The sequence below is a fragment of the Syngnathus typhle genome, linkage group LG4 (assembly GCF_033458585.1).
Source record: "Syngnathus typhle isolate RoL2023-S1 ecotype Sweden linkage group LG4, RoL_Styp_1.0, whole genome shotgun sequence".
Taxonomy (NCBI): Eukaryota; Metazoa; Chordata; class Actinopteri; order Syngnathiformes; family Syngnathidae; genus Syngnathus; species Syngnathus typhle.
The window spans coordinates 19,027,030-19,048,043 of NC_083741.1; the positions used below are offsets into that span (position 1 = coordinate 19,027,030).

Genomic DNA, 21,014 nt, shown 5'->3' on the forward strand with positions numbered 1-21,014 from the left:
AAAAATAGGCTTGCACTATTATCTATAGATATGGTATTTATTTATTAATTTATTTGTACATTTTCTCCTTATATACAGGTATATTGTATACAAATACAATCTGTCTTTGTATGCAAAACGTCACAACACTAAACTTCACTACATAATTTGGAAAGTTTTACTTTCACCTTAAACCAGAGCAGACAGCTGACAAACTTAATTCCTTTCAGTCTTTGGGTTAGTCTGCAATAGACACTATCAAACAACCAGGGTAAAGACAGATTATCCCAAAAGCCTTATCACCATTGTCTCCAACATACAGTATACATGCTGTGGCACTGCATGATAATGCTTGATAATCATGATCATTATTTTAATGGTGTCAGTGGCATTTTGTATAAAAGAATTTACTCAACGACAAAGAATATAATGAATCAATTCCAATTGCAGCATATGGTATTATACATAGTTGGGAAAAATAGTTTTTTTTTTTTAATTGCTCTGCATAATATTATGGCAAATTTAACAGCTTTGTATTAAAAATAACAATTTCAATGATGTCTGGTGAAATCCTTGCATGCCCCAAATCATCACTTTTCAGGAAAGAACAAAAAAGGCATTTGTAAATGCAACAGATCCACTTAACTGTTGAGATTTGTGGAAAAAACATTAAAATGACCAAATTGAAATTTGAGTTGTTTGTCAACTTGGCACTAGTAATATGTAAGACAAAGATCGAGGTCCATTTATCCATTTGGTATACGGCTTGCTCTGTCTTAAATATAAAATATTAGGGGAATCAGGTAATCATCATTTTTATGGGCTTTCTCGTGCAGACTTGCCGTTTTAAAATATTAAGCATGTGCTAATCCGGTAATATTGTTTGTAGATTACATGAATACACTCAAGAGCATCAACATGATTACTCATCAGCAGACAAAGACATGCGCACAAGCCTCTCTATCTTTCCTTTTTTTTTTTTATCATCCTGCAGTGCAGTCAGCTGCGGGTCACATGACCTGACTGTCTGCTCTCACTGAGCATGCTCCAACCCCTTTAGTGTTGTCAGGCAAAATACACTAGACGGCGGTCGGCGCGGTGAGAGCTGCAGTTGACAAACACACCGGCTCATATCACGGAGTTATTTTTGATGAGCCTTTTGTCTTTGCTTGCAGGCGCCAGGCGGGAAGAGGCTGAGGCGAGGACAGCATCCCGCGTCTCCATCCTCTCTGAAGGTAAATATGGATGGAGGAGGTTTGGGGAGGGTGTGCAGAGGGGGGAGGGGGAAAACGCGGTTGACTGCATTTTGTGCTAAATAATCATCATGGGGAGAAATGAGGACGATGGTGGAATGTGGCACCACAAAGCCACCGGGATGGTGATAGGGGGGGGGGGGGGGGACATCAGGATGCTGTGTGCAAGTGAAAGGGATATTCTCATATTCAGTACGTGACAAGGTAGAATTTAGTTATGAGGAAGACGGTCTCTGAAGCGACACGGCGCACAAAGAACGCATGAGGTGTCGGGACTTGATGTCCTTGTTTGGAATTCGTATCAGCATTATCTATCGTAATGTGTGTAACACTAAAGTGCTTTGTGTTTTGGTTTATTAATGATGTAAATGGTCTTTTGCGTGACAGCCGTGCACCGGCATTTGATAAGACAACGTTGTTGAACTCACTGAACCAAAATAGGAAGGACCACTGTTTTCTTTGTCATACATGACAGCTTTGTAGTTCGAGCGGAACCTATTGCAACGGTGCTTGACGGAGGATTTGTTGAGATTTCAGAAACAATAGAAGTCAGTCATGATATGTTTTGAGGTTTTTGAGGTAATATTATCAGCCAACAAAAGGAGAAGTCATGTAAAATTAGCCAACAAAAGGAGAAGTCACACAAAAACATATCTCGACAATCCCACACGACTAAACGCAGTATTCTCATTAGTGTTTGTGGAAGGTGGAGAAATCTATCACGGGGGTCAGCTTGAAAATGTCACGTGACCAAACCCTGCAAACAGGTGAGGCCTTTCGATACTGTGATGTCATATTTAGTCGACAGCAATTGGCAGTACAAGACAAAATGGCTGCACCCTGAGATGGATAAAAATGGGTGGATTTTTCTGCTCAATTCAAATTCCACAAATGCAATATATATTAAAGAGAATGAAAAATTAGAAAAAAAGAAAACAAATAATGAATGCGTGAATGAAAGATTATTGATCTTCTTAACTGCTGTTCATAGCATCGTCAGTAAATAAACATTGATGACTGCTGGTTGCAGCCAAGAAGTGAATGCTGTTTCAACACGATTAATCAATTCCATTTCAAATCTTTAGAAACCAATGGATTGGTGATTATGCACACTCCAAACAGTGACTTTAAAAAAAATCCAATTCACCATGCCAGCAAATCAGAAAATGTTCATTTTTAACAATAGGCTCGCTGACCTGGGCAAAAATAAAACATTTTACAAGTCCATTAAAAGGTCAGCCAACCTGAATAGATTTTTTTTTTTTCCCGAGGAAAAAAACACAATGTAACACAGACAACCCCAGTTCTGAACATCCAGCACCGTTCTCCCACACACACACTCCACAGTGATTAATGCCACTCAGAAAAAGAGGCAGAGACGGTTGTTGCTAGGAGACAGCAGGAAGGTGAAGTGCAGGCGGTTTAAAGGAGAATTTGCTGACAAAAGTGTGTAATGTTAAGCTAAGGCCTCTTTTGTTTCCGCGTGGATCTGACCTATGTCTGTTGTACCAAGGTGCGCAAGACGTACTGGCTTCCTTCCTTCCCAGCTGCAATGGTTGGCACGAGGCCTAAAGCTGACTGATTGAATCCTGAGAACAGCTGAAGTGATGGTAAGCTGGCTCATCGGTACCTACATCAAATAAAGTCTATTTATTCCATCGGACCTCCGAGGAATTTGCTTTAATTCTCCCAACAAAAGGATTGTTATTTTTAATCACTTTGTAAAGTGCATTATAAATATAGTGATGAAAGGCGCTCAAGGAAATGATGGCTGCTGCTTTGCTTGCCCACAGGACATCAAAAGCCAGTGCTGGACCGACGAGGAATCCGACGGTGAGAACGAGCCGGAGCAGTTCCTGTACGGCATCCAGGTACGAGTTTAGTCATTTCCTGTTGCTGGCGTTGGGACATAATTAACCTTGACACCCCAGATGGAGTTTTGTGAAGGAGTTCATTCCACAAATCCATGTGGAATAGAGTCATTATGAGAAGAAGTTTGTGAAGGTGGAAGGTGATTAGACAAGCATTATATGGGCTAGTCGGATCATAAAGTACAGTTCTCGCAAGAGACTTGTTCGCGCTTTTGTTCAAGGCAGTTAGAAGAAATTGTCCTTTTCATTGAGGTAATGACACTTTTGCTCCAGTTCTTATAAAACTGCTGCTTTGTTAGCCACAACTCTCTCCCCCGTTGTTTACTTGTATGTTACTCGTGTACTGTGTCTCGTCACCGTGGGATGGAGGAAACGTAATTTCGATTTCTTTGTGCGTCTTGGCATGAAGGAATTGACAATAAAGCTGACTCTGACTCCAATCACTTTAGCGCGGGGGTCACCAACGTGTTGACCTCGGGCCCATTCTAAAAATAGCTCATTGTAATTTCTAAGGAAGGAAAAACTGACCATTTGAAAGTATGAACAGTGACAGAGAACTCAGTTTTCTTTTTATGATATATTTTTAAAAATTTCCATTGTTCAGCATGAGCTGTTGAGAAGGTAAAATATGGTACTGTCTTCTTTTGGAGCACTGTCACCATTAGACACCCTGTAAAGTATTTTCCCATTCCGTCTTTCACGCTAACTTTATGATCCCAATTTGCGTTATCGTCCAAGACCTGTAATTGAAATGTAAATCCTATCAGGGGGCTCGGAGCTTGTCTCTATGCCGTTGTAGAACATAAAAGCAGAGAGGGAAAGATAAGGATGAAGGTCTGTGAAAAGTCTCAGCAAGCTGAGGTGATCAAGAGTCTCACTTCCTGTCTGGATGGCGAGAGATTGGGCTCCCTGGGACATTTTTGAGCCAACATGCAGAAATGAGATGCAGCGGGAGATTATAAAGATCCTAAAATATAGCATTTGAGAATATTTTCACTATATTAAACTTCCTTGGAAGTGGACTGTTGAGAGTCTGATAATGTCATTTCACAATTTGGCCCCTCTTCAAGAAAATAATGATATAGTGATTCACTTGCCTGACTGGTGCAGACAGTATGGGCTCAGTTCCCACTGGGTGACAAAGTGAATAGGCAATCAGTTTGAGGAGATTGCGCTGGCGGCCATGTGGCTTGGACTGAAATGAAAAATAGCACGTTTGTAAAACAATGGTGGCTATAATGGCAGTTTTATTAGAACAGGACAACATCTGAACATTTCTATTTCTTATATGCTAATACTCTACAATAATGTGCTGTGTAATTAACTTTTGTGTGATCATTATCACATTGATATAACGAGTCCTCCCGCGAGCTGAACGATTGATGGCAAAAATTGTTTGTGACAGGGAAGTTGCGCTGCTGACCTATACCGCCATCCTCAACTTGATGCAGACATTGAGGCAGTAAAAGACATCTATACCGACAGTGCTGTCTCCGTTAGGTACACACACATGCACACACACATGTACCCACCCCTGAACCACTATCAACCGACTACAGACTACACCCTGGACCTCAAATTTAGTGTTGAAGTGATACATATGCATGTGTGTTATGCTCTGAAGTGAATGAGGGAAAAAAAATACCCAGAAAAAAGCAGAAACTACCCAAAGTTAAGGGGGGGCAGTGCCCTGACCATCCCCCTCATAGCTCCGCCAGTGACTGAATGGGAATCATCCATAAAAATGAGTTGTGCACATTTTCTTTGTAACAATACCTCATCTTCACCAAATGTTTTGGAGCTAGGGATAGATCAAATCAATCTTTGAATAAATGCCTATGACTTGTGTCGTTAATCAGGGAGTATGGCATCATCGACGACGTCGACATTGAACTTCACATTAACATCGGCTTCCTCGATGTGAGTCAGCGTTCTAATTTTTTTATTTTTCCATTGTTATTCTTATCCACATCTCGCCAACATAATGCATAATGCAGCTCATAGTCCCAGTTTATTCACGAGAAGAGAAACTGTCCTAATTAGCAGGCTAACCTTGTGTATATATGCATGTGTATATGTGTCCGATTCAGGAGGAGGTTGCAACAGCTTGGAAAGTTATCAGAACAGAGCCCATTATTCTGAGACTCCGCTTTTCTCTTTCTCAGTACCTCGATGGGCCCGGTGAGTAGAGATCATGTTGATGCCGCTTTTTAGCAATTTGTGCCACGCGCGGAGCGTGGGAGGTGAGCAGCACGCATGCAACACGAGGAGGCAGCGGAGGCTCAGGAGAACGCTTTCTGTGACTGCCTGTATAATGTCAGTCATCTTCTTGCAGAGCCATCAGTCGATGTGTTCCAGCCTTCCAATAAAGAAGGATTCAGCCTTGGCTTACAACTCAAAAAGTGAGACACAATCTCTTGTAATTGTGTATAATATTTGTCATTCCTTTCAATTTGCTGCTCGACACCCTCTTCATATAATCGACAGGATCCTGAGCACATTTACGTCCCAGCAGTGGAAGCATCTCAGTAATGAGTTCCTCAAGGCCCAGCAGGAGAAGAGACACAGCTGGTTCAAAGCCGGCGGAACCATCAAAAAGTTCCGTGCCGGGCTCAGTATCTTCTCTCCAATACCCAAGTAAATTTCTCTCTCTAAGATATTTTTTATGCTAGGCTGCTGATTCATATTATGTTGTACTCAGGTCGTGTGTGCAGTATTTAGTTTTAAAACAATAATATGATCTGTCCTACTGAATGTGTCCGTTTGTTATTATGAATGAGGGATTTGTTTGTATGGAATAATTAAACATGTTAACAGACACGCCCACTGACCTTGCAATGACAAAAACTACATTGTCTCATCGCAAGTAAACAGGAATTGCTGCAAATAATTGCTTTGCTCTTGTTATCAAGGTCTCCAAGCTTCCCCTTGATCCAAGACACGGTCCTGAAAGGGAAGCTGAGCGTGCCTGAACTCCGCGTGACCCGCCTCATGAATCGATCCATCTCGTGTACCATGAAGAACCCTAAAGGGGAGCTCTTCAGCTATCCGCCAAATAGCCAGGTTAGTGTGTTTCACACACAAAATCAAAATAGAGTACCGTTATCTTTGTATATTTAATTGAAACCGTCTCCTCTATATAATGTGACTGTCGTACCGTGACCCGTAATGCTCTGTTTCTTGACTCATCAGACCGTGGCGGTACCGGCGGCCAGGGCTCCTGCACAGATCACCACGAGGCAGCTGATCGAATTGTTTTTCTCATCCCAGGCGGGCGGACACTGCAAGAACATTCCCACACTGGAGTACGGATTCTTAGTGCAGGTGCAATAATAACTCCTACTGTTTCTAATGTATTTTACTCCATGTTAGACTATTAGTTGCTATTCGTCCATTTATTGCCATTCATGTAGACTACTCAGTAGCTCTCAGTGATCTTTATATATATCTCATCATTGGAATCATTTTAAGCAGAAGACTTCTTTTTTGGCTGTGTGTGCATGTGTGTTTTCTCTAACCAGATAATGAAGTACTCCGAGCAGAGGATCCCCACGCTTAACGAGTACTGCGTGGTCTGTGATGAGCAGCACGTCTTTCAGAACGGATCCATGCTGAAGGTATCAAAACAGAGAGAATTAGCCACTAAGGGTAAAACATACATGTACAACTCTTACTCCAACTCTTGATCACAACTGAGAAGTATTCTGTCTAGAGGTTTTACTTAGAAATAGCCAATGGATGAAATGTTTAAACAAATATACTCAGTTATTTCCCGTCTTTGTGTGCGTGTGAATGTGTGACTAGCCGGCTGTGTGCACGAGGGAGTTGTGTGTCTTCTCCTTCTACACCCTGGGCGTGATGTCAGGTGCTGCAGAAGAAGTGGCCACTGGTGCAGAGGTGATAAACACACACATGCATATACGCACACACACACAATGCAATGTGGCACGTTTGTATTACAGGGATCTACTATTTGTCCTTTGTTTTGTACCATTTCAGTAGGCTAGTGGTAGAGTGTCCGCCCTGAAACTGGACGGTTGTGGGTTCAAACCTCGGGTCATACCAAAGACTCTAAAAATGGGACCCATTTCCTCCCTGTTTGGCACTCAGCGTAAGGGTTGGAGTTGGGGGGTTAGATCACCAAATGATTCCCGAGCGTGGCACCGCTGCTGCTCACTGCTCCTCTCTCCCCCAGGGGATGGATCAAAATCACACGGGGATGGGTTCAATGCAGAGGACAAATTTCACCACACCCAGATGTGTGTGTGTGACGATCATTGAGACTTTAACTTAACTTTGTTTGTAATATACCGGTAACATTGTTCAATATTGCAAAAATGCAACTGACTAAAGGTCTCTTACGCCGCCGCCTCCTCCATATGCAGTTAGGTAAATAAGCACTCCCTGAGCCACTATTTGTGAAAAGATGACAATCTCTAAGAAAATAACAGTTATCATGTTTCCCTTTCCTTTCGCCAGGTGGTAGATCTCCTCGTGGCGATGTGCCGAGCTGCACTCGAGTCTCCTCGCAAGAGCATCATCTTTGAGCCCTACCCTTCTGTTGTTGACCCCAATGACCCCAAGACTTTGGCCTTCAACCCAAAGGTCAGCATGCCATGAAGTGCTGACTACAATTGCTGATTTATGATCTTATTTTGAATTTGATAGATAAGCAAGCCACGGCACTTTTATTTTAGAGTGGATCACTATAATCTTGAATAATACCAATGGTTATGAAGGATTTATATATTTTTTCTATTCAGAGCCTATTTTTTTCTTCAATATGTCCCCTCTCAAAAAAACTATCATTTTTTAATATTAATGACATTTTTTTTTCAATGGTTTGATGAAATTGTAATTTAGCTGACACTACCAAATAATAAAGAGGTCTTGAGAGCAACTTCTCTATAAAATGTAATGATAAATGAGAAATGTAATTTTTGAGGTATGCATGTTCTTTCCTCTCTTTCATCACATGCAAATGCTGCTGGGTTCCACCGATGAACACAGAAGAAGAATTATGAGAGGCTGCAAAAAGCGCTGGACAGCGTCATGTCTATACGGGAAATGACCCAGGTATGCTAACCAGATCCCGGCACAGTGTCAAGTAGAACTTTTACGACAACGCTGTGCATTCACTCTCTCCCGATGCGACCTTTGCCTTTATCTCCACTTTGGCACTTTATATTCAATTTGCTGAACAGAGCACATGCGTGTGTGCTTTTGCCAGGGCTCGTATTTGGAGATCAAGAAGCAGATGGACAAACTGGACCCTTTGGCACACCCCTTGCTACAGTGGTGGGTGGAGAGAACCTGTTATTTTGAAAAACACTGTGTTTGCTCGTTAACAGCTTTTGCAGAATTAGCAACAGGAACTGTAAAATAGGGAACTGAGTGGAATTTTAGGAAGTTACAGACAATCTGTTTCAGTAACACTTTTATATTACCGTAACCTTGCGAGTAGTGTTAAAAGTAACAAGTGTGAAAATATATTGAGTGATAATCAGTAAATTACAATTATGGTATCAAAAAATGCCAATTCTTTTTTTTTACTTCCCTAGACTCACATTGATTTTTTTTTAATCCGCATTTTCTGTCTTTTTGCAGGATTATTTCCAGTAATAGATCTCACATTGTCAAGTTGCCTCTAAGCAGGGTAGGAAATCAAAAGCACCTCACATCTTCTTTTTGCCTCTTGTAATGGAATTCAATTCTCCTTTCTGACTCATTTTGTTCACCATGACAGCAACTGAAATTCATGCACACCTCCCACCAGTTCCTGCTGCTCAGCAGCCCTCCGGCCAAGGAGGCTCGTTTCCGCACTGCCAAAAAGCTCTACGGCAGCACCTTTGCCTTCCAGTGAGTCTGCTTTAGTCCCTCCCATCAGTGACAAACTTTGCATTCAGGCAATGCTTTTGTATTGCATCACATGGGAGCGTATAATGTTAGACTGTCAATAGTCAAAGTAATATTTGTATATATATTGTAGCAAGATATTGAGGTAAGGCTTTATTTAAAGCGCTGGCTGTTATATAGGAAAATCATTTTTTTAAATCAATGACTAGTTATTGGCTCCCTGTTGCTTCCAAGAAACTTATGCAACTTAGGTCATTCATATTTTGATCCACCCAAAAATCATTCATATGGCCAGGGAGGTGAGTCACTTCACATCAACACTCAACAAAATTTGCACTTTGGACTTGCAGTGTATATTTTGTTCTTGTGTCTCATTTTGAGGAGCCAGGATATTATTCACATACCTATTTTTTCTCCCCCTCCCCCTACACATGCTCTAGTGGTTCCCATATAGAGAACTGGCATTCTGTTCTGAGAAATGGACTAGTCAATGCCTCTTATACCAAACTGCAGGTACGTAAAATCCGGCAGTTTGCCATCTCGGACCATCAGCCTGCTTTGCAACAGAAGCAGGCTGGCTGTCCGGCTGATTCATTTTTGCAGTTAATAGATGCCAGGTTCCCTTTTGGGCTGCTTTGCCGTTTGCACTTCAGCCGGCAGGGTGTATTGGCAGAATTTCTCCTCCAGCCAGTGGTGGCATACGCAGTGATGCTAGCTAGGAGGCTGCCTGTGCACCCTCTTGGGGTCAATCACTTAGAGCACGGTGTAGGCTATAGGTACGACGTTGCGGAATGCAAAGGATAACGGGATCCAGAGTGAGTAAAGCCTTCTCAGAGAGCTTTCGTTGGATGAGGTCAGTAATTAAAAGCCGTGCTCGGCGAAGACAACCATAGCGGAACTATGCAATTGGTCATTTGATTGATGAGAAATGTTGATATTGAAATGCTGATAAACATTATATCAGATCCAACTGTGAAATAAATAAATAAATAAATAAATAAATAAATAAATAAATAAAATTAAATAAAAAATAAATAAAAAATAAATAACAATTATTACCATTAAAGATATCATTTGGGTCAATGTACTTCTTATGACATTCTAACAAATTTAACCATCACAGAAACATGAAAACATATTTTGGGTAATTATCAATGCTGTTAATTAAATTTCTGACAACATTTTCCACACGCCTCGTTACATCCAGTGGCGTCCGTGAATATTTCGGTTTACTTTTACGAGACAGTCTTTTTCAAAGACATAAGTGATCAAATTAAAGCAGAAATGAATTCCGCAGTCTGCAGAAACGTCTCATTTGCTCGAGACGAGTGCGTGAAGACACGCTGAAAATAGATTAAATGCGCTTCAGAATCAAATGACGAGATTTATTTACACACTTTGATGGTCCTTCATGTCGTTCTGATGACTTTAATTTGTGCCTTCTTTGTTCTCATACATTTAAGGTGTCAAAACGCCTTCTCAAGTGGCAAAATTGAACTGCATCCAATAGATAAATATGGAAATACTCATCTGGATGCTCATTATGTCGTTATTTTAAATATGTGTTTGTGTCAGTTTGGACAAGTGGCGGAATGTGTTGATTCCAATCCATGTCAAGCACTTTGAGTAGCATTTCTGTTTGTTCGTTTGAAACGCACTTTAAAAGCGAAGTTGGATTTGTGCTACACTGATCCTTCGTTTTTTCCGCTCTTTCTCAACCAAGCTGCACGGGGCAGCATATGGAAAGGGAATCTATCTCAGCCCCATCTCCAGCATCTCTTTTGGTTACTCAGGTAAAGAACGAATCGCTTCTCAGCCTCCCTCGTCCCGTGTAGTTTAAATTATTTTTGTGATTGGGATGCAGGAATGGGGAAGGGACAACACCGCATGCCCACGAAAGACGAATTGGTGCAACGTTATAACCGCATGAACACCATACCACAGGTAAGAGAGGGAACAATATTCGGGATAATCACAGGCAAGGCGTTCATCTTGCTCTTGATTTCCATTTCAAGCAGAGTCGTCCGATCCAATCGAGATTTCTACAAAGTCGAAATCTGAACTGCATTGCGCTTTGTGAAGGTAAAATAAAAAAAAAAAAAGAATGACACCAGATTGGAATGACACACCCACAGTTCTTTTGTTTGTTTGTTATTTAACAGTGATAACATCCAAGGATCTGCAGAAGCACGGCAACATTTGGGTGTGTCCTGTATCGGACCACGTTTGTACTCGCTTCTTTTTTGTGTGAGTAATCGCTTGAAATCTGTGGTGCTTGTCCTTATTCAAAACTCGGGCGAGCTGGAACATATCACGACATAGTTTGAGCGAGGTTTTTTTTGTCTGCGTGTTTTTGCAGGTACGAGGACGGTCAAGTGGGAGACGCTAACATCAACACACAGGAGCCCAAAGTGCAGAAGGAGATCATGCGGGTGATCGGGACCTAGAGCCGCATCGCCGAAGTGATGGAGTTTTTTTTTTTGCAAACTGGACCCTCATCCATCGACGTGGGCGGAAACAAGTGGACAAAAAAAAAATAAAAGCAAGTGAATCTTTTTGAGGAAGGCGAGCTGACCTGCGAGGTATTGGGAGGACAATTATTGTGTTTTTTTTTGTCGGACTTGCTTTTTAACCGTAAAGTCACTGGCATGGCTTTTCCACAGTTACAGCCTGCTTCATCTCCTTTCTTGCTGCATATGTACTGTATTGCCACTTATATTTTTCCACTTTCTATACACAATTCTATTATCCAATGATCGCTTGCGGGTCATCTGTAAAGGATGTAAATGCACACTGGAATTAATCCCCTTTTTACAGGGAACCGTTTTCTTCATCGTCCTTGGGGCATCAAAATACGATGCAAAACAAATTAATATTATCGCATATTATTTTGGGCTTTTTTGTTGTTTTAAATTACAGTGTTTTTAGAGTTGCAAAGGAAGTCACGTCAGGCACTTTGGCAAGCCATGCATAGCTCATAGTTGGTTCCCCAAATACTGCGAGAGATGATGGCAGATAATTTTTCTGTCGAATAATGTTTGAGTAATGGCATCGGTTTTGTCTGTACAATTGTTATCTAAAGGGCAAGGATAGCTCTGTCATTTCGTCCTTGGCCAATGGAATTCATTTGCCAGAATTCAATAAGGGCGGCTTTGAACTATCCTCTAAAGCAGGGGTCCTCAAACTACGGCCCGCGGGCCGGATACGGCCCACGGGACCGTTTAATCCGGCCCGCCAACACTGAACAAATTGTATTAAACTTTTTTTTGTGGTCATTTTGCCTGCAATGACTGCGTTTCCCCAGTAGATGGGGAATCGCTCGCCTGCGCATTTACTACCGGAAGCCGTGTCAGAAAGCTCGGTGCACACTCACAAGTGCGTGTACGGACATGGCGCACTCGCGCTCTACTTGTATCAGTCCCGAATTTAGAGCGTGGGCTGTGACGACAGCATTCTTGTAATTCGCGCGCTGAGCTTTCAGATGCAGTTTTGCGCTAAAGCCACCCACAAACCTTCCCCTGGAGTCCTTCCATTAAAATGAGTCGCCCAAGGAAAAGCAAGGTGGACACAGTGCCGAGCGTTTAAAAGAGAGTGGCCAATTTGGCTCGACGTACGCGACGTGACGTTCAGCCACATGAACGTCAACATCTACCCGTCACAGATCGAGGTAAACGGACCAACACCTCGGATCTCGCCTAAGAATTGCCCCAACAAATTTTACTCCAGACTATGACGCACTATCAAACTTTAACAAAAAAGACAGCGGTGTCTACAAGCCTACTGGAACCTACAAAAGGATTATAAGGAAGGAACACAAGAACTTTAAGAGACTGCTCATATGTGTCAGAGAGGTTCTGCTGACAACTGAGCTGAACTTTTATCTGTTAAGATTGTGCATGACACAACAGAAAGTTAATGTTCCATGTTTTTTTTTCTATGAAGAACCCAGAGAGTTATTTAGTTATTATTTATTTCCAGTTTTTTCTGTGAAGAACTCAGAGAGGGTTATTATTTATTTCATTAATAGTGTTATTATTTGTTTCCTGACTTTTTTTCTGTAAAGAACCTGGAAAGGGTTATTAAATAACATAAGACAATAATTTTTTTAAGCTCCCCTACGATCGTTACACTTTTTCTGTTACAAACTGACACTGGCTCCCCATCAGAGAAGGGAAAGGTTATGTGGCCCTCACAGGAAAAAGTTTGGGGACCCCTGCTCTAAAGGCACTTTGTTATGATGAGATTTATTGATAGTGTTATTATTTTGTCATGATGAATTCTTACAGCGAGGTACGTAAATGTCCTTTATACAAAGTTAAAACAAATATTGTCAGCTAATTTTGACATTGTTTTTACTCATCAAAGATAAAAGATTGATTTCCTAATAGAGTGAATGAATGACAACAGCACCTTGCGATCCAGAAGTCATTTCCTCTGATGTGCATAATGTTGTGTTTTGGAGCATTACTTTTTCCTGTCAAAATCAATTTACGGAAAAGTACTCAATACGTTGCCCAGGTCCACCCCCCCTGTAAAGTGGATGTATTAAATATACACATTAGCAAAATTCAACCTTGTGTATATAACCTGGGTTATGAATTATAATTTATTGTATGTGGACAATGGCAGGCATTTTCTTGACATTGTATGAGACGTTGCACTTAATCTACGCTTGCCTAAAATGATGTGTCCTAAAACTAAAATACATTGGGGGACTGTATTCTTAACTATGTATGTCTGTACAAAGAAGAGCTGTAAATATGGATGGAATTTACCCAGCAAAGTACGGATGCCTGTTTTTCGGGGGGCTTTTTTGCTGCCAATTTGAACGTCTATTCTCTCGCCGCTTGTCTCTGGTGTAGAAAGTCAATGATGTAAAGTGGGATTAAAGACAATAAAATCCTGATTTTGCACAGTTTTATATAAACTCTCCTATTCTGTGAGAACTTGACTTACAAACAAAAGGTGACATCAACCATCTGCCGCAAGATGGCGCCAAAGCCCGAGCTAAGAAGGCGTCAAGGCATTATGTTGAAGTGATACGTCTTAAGTCCAGAATATATCTGTTTACAGTATTATCACGGAGGACCCAAGTTTAGCTGCAACTATTTGCGTTTAAGGGTAACGTAAACTGATGTGCCCCATCTCGTAGTTATTTTTTGTTTGGGTGTTGTCAATGTCACAAACACAATGTCGCGCTGCTGATATTTTAGAATGAGCAGATGATGTGTCACTCTGACCTCTGAAGGCCACTGTTGCCCACCTCCCCCCTTTTTAAACAATAGCCAGCTGTTTGTCTCCCAAGCTTTTATGGAAAAGTAATTTCATAATCAGCCACAAGGAGGAGCTCTGGTTTTATAGTTGTCTTCTTTCTTTGCATCTTTTAAAGCGACTATAGATCCATAAACACACTCGGCTGTGGTTGTTTGGTAGAATAAAAAGAAGCTATAGAAAGGTCAGCGAGGTGTCTGGCAACCTTGTGGGCGCGACCTGTGAACCGTCGAAGGAAGTGCGGCAGTTCGATTCCCGCACAAAAGAAGCAATTACCGGGGGAGGTGTGTTAATCAAGCGCTCTCTTATCAAACTCGGGGACGTGACCCTGGAGGAGGTTGTCCGGTTGGGGCCGAGCCACTCTGGAGACTCACCCCTGCAGTGCAATAAATGGAAAGTGTATGTTGTGCATGGCAATTAATGCAGATACACGAACTGAGCACGTTGGGCGTCGTAAGGCTTGTTGGGCCGACCCCGGCACCGGAGAGCGTGGGAAACAAGTATCTTGATGAGGTCACAAGTAGATGCTTGACATGAGCAGGAGAACCAAAAACAACAGTTACGGGTGATTACCGAGCACGGTAGCTTGCGGGTCGGGTTGAGCATACAAAATATGTGTCGGTGCGTACCGAGCAAAAACAACGGGATTCGATTTTCCTGCTTTACAATCCCGCCCTGAGCTCCCATTCAAAACACAGCTCACGGCTCTATTTTCACTCCCTATTTGTGTGGATGCACACTTTGTCACTATATCCAATGCTATTTTTCCATTTCAATATGGGTTGAATATTTTTTCAGCATTAGGATCTTCCCAGCCGCGGGTTTGTGGTCACTCTATGGGGCAGTCATGCCGGAGCCCTTTGAATTCACCCCGGCAACAATTAACCTGTGTGTGTGCTAATAAAGCACAGACACTCTGTAACTACCACAAACAACCCAAGCTTATCTTGGCTGCACCCCTGAAATTGAAGAACTCATCTGTCAGTGTAGACGTAACACTTCAATCGTACTTTCTGGATGTAAGTCCTATTTAGGAATTTGGCGACACCTTGTGGCAATGTGGGATATTTTGGTCAATAGCTCGGGATACTATACAATACCCTATTACTCATTAAATATTTTTTACCATTTGTTTCTTTTTGCTAAGTTTTGCTACAAAACTTTTTTATTGTTTGTGTTTCAAACTTTATAACTTTTTTTCCTCAAACGTATTTATTAATTTAGTCAGCTGTTCAACTGGACGCAATATTTAAAAATATCTGAATATTTTTTGTAAAATTGTTTACACTTTTTTATATCGACATTACAATTACAAGTATAAACTTTTTATTTTTTATCGCAAAGTAAAAAAAAATAATTATCGGATATTAACACAATGATTACTTTTATCATGTCGCAAATTTCTTGTAAGATTAAACATTCACTTTTACAATAACAATTATTGTTGAATCATAATTATTTTTTTTGTCATTGTGACCCTCACATTCCTTCATACTTCACTAACATCTTTCAGTCATTTTTTCCCCCGAGACACGGCTGCTGGCTTCTCTCATAGTGGTGTTAGGCGGTCAAAGCGAATCAGGTGGTGGGGGCATCATAAGACGCTTGCGCCAACACCATTGACATCACGCCAACAGCTGTGTGGCTAATGTTTTGTGACACGAAGCCCTTCTGTTTCTCAGATATTGGCGACGCCGTGTTCCATCTTCAACAAATGGCTTTGCGACTTTGTCATTCACCCCCTAAGTCCCTAATTATCACTTCCCTTCTTTTTCCCCCCCACCCCCCACTACACATAGGATCCATATGGACGCTGTATTATTCCGCTGTGCAATTTGCAAGTGGCATTTATGACAATGGCCTCAGCCAGCCTTTCTCCAAAAGAAAAGAGAGGAGGGGCGGGGGAGCAAAAGTGTGGTGCAATCTGGCAGCAACAGTCACCTCCATTTCTCTCTCTCTCTCTCTCTCTCTCTCTCTCTCTCTCTCTCTCTCTCTCTCTCTCTCTCTCTCTCTCTCTCTCTCTCTCTCTCTCTCTCTCTCTCTCTCTCTCTCTCTCTCTTTCCCCGCCTCCGTACACCACTTCTATTTCTGTGTGCGCCTTTTCCCTTTTGTTATTAATTTAATTTTTATAGCTTTCACACCATTGGCATAAACAGCCCGCTATCTGCCTTCAAGCAGAGGAAAAGGAAATAGCTGATGTTGATTTTTATGCCTCCCCCCTCTTCTCCCTCTCTGTCTTTTTCTCTCTACACCCCTTCATAATTCATTTTGGGATTAATTCCTCCCGTCTTTGGAGACAATCCTCATTCTTTATTATTTCCACTTCACAGGCTTGATGACATCCACCTATCCACATATCATATTCGGGGGGAACTTGATACCCGGCAGACCTTCTACTTTAATTTCTCACAATACTTTTTACAGCTATGAGAGGCAGAAGTGCCAGGTCAGAGCTAATGTTGCTATGGTATTGTATCATCGCTAGGTCAAGGTAACCTCTTTTACAAACTCTTTTTCAAAGATGGCACAAAATAGTCGCTTAAGAGCCATATAAACAGATTTGGCACTTATTAGATCTTACAGGTTTCAAACCTGGGCTAGGGTTTTAAATTAGGACTTTTAAATAAGGTTTGGGGTTTTAAGACAAATTTTAAGACAAATTAGGGTTTTAAGACAATTTATTTAAGTGTTTTAAATAGACTATGTATGATTCGGGTTTGAGCTTCAAATTAGGGTTTCAAACAAGATTTGTGCTTTATGTTAGCGGTAGGGTTTCAAGTCAATACGGTTTAAATTAGGGTGTCAAATTGAGAACAGGGTAAGGATTTCAAGATGGGCTTTTACATTAGATTTTCAAGCTTTAAAATGAGGACTCAAGCAAGGTTTAACTTCTCAAGTTTCTCAAGGTTTTGGAGCCAGAATTAGGGTTTTAACCTATGGTGACTCAAGTCGAGGTTTCAAATCAGTTTTAGCATTTCAAGATAGTCCTTGAAGTTGGGAAATCACTGCAAGGTCAAGGTTTAAATTTAGGGATTTTTACAAAGGACTAGGTTTCAAGTTGAGGTTTCAAATAAGGTTTCTTCTTCTTACTAAACAACTGTGAATGTTAACGACTTCTTTTCATCTTCCTGCTTTATCCGTCCTGCTCATCATCATCATCCTCTTCTTTCTTTTTCCCATCATGCATCTCCATCACGCTTCCCTATCTACCTTATTTCATTTCTCTGCCTCTCGTTCTGCCTGCGTACACGCCCTCCCTCACTCCATCTGTGTTTTTCTGCCAATCTTTTATTCATATCATTCTTTTGTGACATGTCTCTTTTTCTGCTTTTTCTGTCAGCCACTTGCTCAAATGGCCACATTTTTAGGGACCATTTTTACTTGCCAAGGGCGCTCTCCCTTTTTTCCAGGCATCTGGCAAACACACAGGCGCCTGTACCTGCGCGTGCACACACGCACGCACACGCACACGCACACACACACACGCACACACAATATGTTGCATCTTCAATTCACAATTAAGTGGGACCCTGAATTTCCCCTGAGCTCTGTTATGGCGGCGGCCACTTGGAGAGTCCGGCTGTGCGAGATGTGTTGTCTGCTCCCTTACCATTCAATTACACGGCTGTAATCTGACAGGCTCCTCATGGCTTGTGTGCGTGTGTGTGTGTCCTGTCTCTGTGCATTTTACCTCATATCATGTCTTGCCTCTGTATTTGTATTCTTGTAACGCCACAAAAAATGCATCAAGATGACACATAATTTACTAATTCATCAATCAGGGTTTAGGTCAATGACTTAGATGAGTTTGATGTGGAAAAACTTCAGTGTTGAATTTTTAACCTTATCACTCATATTTGGGGTGAACTCCAAATGTCTGGAATAGACGGAAATAATTCACAGAGGCAAAAAAAATGTCGTGAGCTCTTCATGGTAACCGCCATCTTGAGTTCCTAGTTTATTTAGTCATGTGCATCATATGATTATATCATTAAGTTTACTGTATGCAATTGCAGTAACCGCCACCTTGCATGAAAGAAATAAACAGAATCGACTAAAAATAATACACAATGCAAAAAAAAAAAAATGGCCATGGCGTATGCAATCGTTCACTTGCTAATTCCTGGCGACCACTATTTTGTGCAAACCTGAAAATTATCCACAAAGTCAGAAAAGTTCCAGTACAGGGCCACTTCCTGTAGTTGTCCAAAAACTTTTGCCAACATATTTCTCATTTGTTCATCATGCATGGTCTTTGTAGTCTTTTTATTTCCCCTTTAGTTATTCGACACTGTACTAGCTATTCATGTCCTATCAGTCCATCAAGTTCTTCCTTCATCAGTGTCGTCGTGTTCTCTCTTTTATCTTCATCTACTCCCACTGTCTTCCCCTCCCTTCCTCCTTTTCTCTCTCTCTCTGTGTCAGACTGTCTATGCAAGGCAGCCTAGTCGCTGGCGGTGTTGACCTGAGAAGGGCTGACATTCAGGGACCGGTCCCCTGCCTGCAGCACTGACATTTCTGCCAGACTTTGAAGGCGCCTTTGAAAAGAGATGTGTGGAAGGGAAGAGCTGCCATGTCTCCCTTCCACCCGAGCAAGAGAACTCAAGCTACTCTAGCAGCCGACTATACGAGTACTTGTTCTAAGAATAAAACCCCTCGGACAAATTGTCATTACTCTGACAAGATATAACAACTTTTACAGTTATATGAAGCCTTTCTACTACACTTTAAAAGGGGATGGGAATTTTTGCTCTAGTGATCCAAAAAGTGCTTGATGGGGTTGAGGTCAGGGTTTTGTGCAAGTTCCCATAAAATTTGAAGTTGAAGCAGGTTTTAGTTTCTTGCATGCAAACAAATAAAACATTTTTTTAGAGTCAGTATTGTAGATACTGTGGCATTAAATTGAGATTTTTGGCCAACGCTTGGTTTACTTCTTTTAGCTATGTGGGACAAAGTATGTGAACAAATTACACAACAGCATACAAAAATCAAAGTCTCCCCCACCGGGAGGCCTTCAAAGACACGTTTTACTCTTCGAACCGACAAAACCTGCGCGTGACGCGGAAGGGACCTAGTTATCCATTCGCCCAGCCTCCTCCACCTGGCCACGCCCCCCTGCTGTGCTGCCTTCAAAGAGCGCCATGTTACCCCATCCGCCCTCACAGACCTCTTTTTTTTGCACTCATCTCGTGTGTGCACCATTCACAAGACAGACTACAGAAGATAAAATAATGACCAAAAGAACGGCTTGATGTGTTATTCCTCTGACAATCATTGTAGAGTGATTTTTGGGGGAAAAAAAGTGTTCTGTTATACAGTGACGGCAAGCTGGCTGCTTTGGCAGAGAGTCGCTGCTCTGTGTTGTTATTGAAGATTTTTTTTTTTTGGAGTTGGAGGATGAGCGCAAAGCACAATTAAAAAAACAACTTGACGGGGTAGACGAGGATCGAAACGCCTCATTTTGTTTCCCTCCGAGGAGTTGCGGTGATGTTGGTGGCAGATTCTACTTCCACACAAATGTCAATTCAAAGAGCCAGTTGATTGCACTTCTCAAGTAAAGCATTAAATAATTCCACACTTTCACATTCAAACAGACCCTTTTCTTTGTGTGTAGACACATCAGATGAATTTAAGTCGACTCGTGATGGGTTCTAATGATGAGGGGCTGACAAAAATGGTGTTTCCATTTCATCCAATTATCTTTATATCTGTCATGTTAGAGCCTTCTTTGTAATGCAGCTCACTTTAAAGTTCCTCTTAGATCAATTGGTATTTTCTTTAAAAAACAAAACAAAAAAAAACACTGCATGCTTATCAAATCTGTAAATTCAACACCGGCGGCTTTCGTTTCTACTTTCTGCCAGGTTAACTTTTAAATGTAAGAAAAAAAGACAATGTTGAATTGTATGCACAATATATGTAAAGCACATTTTGCATGCTTCTCATTATCAAAATCACAAAGAAAGCTTTTAATGAATGTTTCTTCCACCCAAACAAATTGCAACCTATTTGGGATAATGAGCCACATTGACATTTACCCATCAAGCGTCCTATTAAAAGAATTTTGTCATTGGAAACCCAGAATAGGTGCTTATTAGGAGGAACCATTCCATATTTTCAGATTAAATTAGTTCTAGCTATTGTTTTTTGAAGAAAACCACAATTGATATGCGATTTAATAGCTTCTTATTCATATTTTAACTCATTCAGTGCCAACCCAGTTAAAATGGTTTGACGTCTATAGTCGTCAATGGCAGTGAATGAGTTTATAAGAGATTGTGTTTGATCATATGCTTCGCAGCTCAGTAACAGAGAACATAACTGATTGGCGTCCTTCCACGAGTTGCTAGTTAGATTTCATATTGTGGGACTCAATACAGACTGCCATGGCCTAAATAAAATATGGTCCAATAACATCCATGCATCCATTTTATGTACCGCTCAGTCCCCACAGGGGTCGCGGGCGTGCTGGAGCCTATCCCAGCCGTCATCGGGCAGTAGGCGGGGGACACCCTGAACCGGTTGCCAGCCAACCGCAGGGCACACAGAGACAAACAACCATTCGCACTCGCACCTGGGGACAATTTGGAGTCTTCAATCGGCCTACCAAGGATGTTTTTGGGATGTGGGAGGAAACCGGAGTGCCCGGAGAAAACCCACGCGGGCCCGGGGAGAACATGCAAACTCCACACAGGGAGGGCCAGAGGTGGAATCGAACCCGCACCCTCCTAACTGTGAGGCGGACCTGCTACCCAGTGCTCCACCGAGCCGCCTGGTCCAATAA

General features: G+C 41.6%; 2 protein-coding genes across 10 annotated transcripts in view; one reads left to right on the forward strand and one right to left on the reverse strand.

Moving 5' to 3' along the window:
• Positions 1-409: 409 nt before the first annotated feature.
• slc12a4 (solute carrier family 12 member 4) overlaps positions 410-21,014 on the reverse strand; it is a 193,819-nt gene continuing 173,214 nt past the window's right edge. For both annotated transcript variants that reach the window (XR_009714296.1, XR_009714295.1), the window contains 2 exons: positions 6,622-6,714; positions 410-4,298 (listed from right to left, as the gene is read on the reverse strand). The gene's annotated coding sequence lies outside the window, so the exon portion shown is untranslated. The remainder of the gene's footprint in view (positions 4,299-6,621; positions 6,715-21,014) is intronic.
• On the forward strand, positions 981-13,865 carry LOC133153313 (protein mono-ADP-ribosyltransferase PARP6). Of its 8 annotated transcripts, none has more exons than XM_061277529.1 (24): positions 981-1,077; positions 1,155-1,214; positions 2,746-2,842; positions 3,026-3,103; positions 4,509-4,603; positions 4,963-5,023; positions 5,194-5,284; positions 5,439-5,505; positions 5,591-5,740; positions 6,016-6,166; positions 6,296-6,427; positions 6,625-6,720; positions 6,908-7,000; positions 7,583-7,708; positions 8,114-8,179; positions 8,334-8,401; positions 8,711-8,759; positions 8,850-8,962; positions 9,400-9,472; positions 10,683-10,752; positions 10,824-10,903; positions 10,975-11,041; positions 11,122-11,206; positions 11,319-13,865. In XM_061277529.1, exons 3-24 carry the CDS (start codon positions 2,840-2,842, stop codon positions 11,404-11,406), a joined length of 1,902 nt encoding a protein of 633 aa, XP_061133513.1. In that variant the 5' UTR covers positions 981-1,077; positions 1,155-1,214; positions 2,746-2,839; the 3' UTR covers positions 11,407-13,865. The 8 variants fall into 8 exon arrangements, 5 of the variants coding, with proteins under 5 accessions (XP_061133513.1, XP_061133516.1, XP_061133517.1 ...); XM_061277532.1 differs by having other exon boundaries at positions 10,978-11,041; XM_061277533.1 differs by having other exon boundaries at positions 8,117-8,179.

What these genes read in the sequence shown, in the direction of transcription:
- LOC133153313 (XM_061277529.1), top strand. An exon ending in GACAGTGCTGTCTCCGTTAG is followed by an intron (nt 4,604 to 4,962) that starts GTACACACACAT and finishes GTCGTTAATCAG; the next exon opens with GGAGTATGGCATCATCGACG. An exon ending in CTGCATTGCGCTTTGTGAAG is followed by an intron (nt 11,042 to 11,121) that starts GTAAAATAAAAA and finishes GTTATTTAACAG; the next exon opens with TGATAACATCCAAGGATCTG.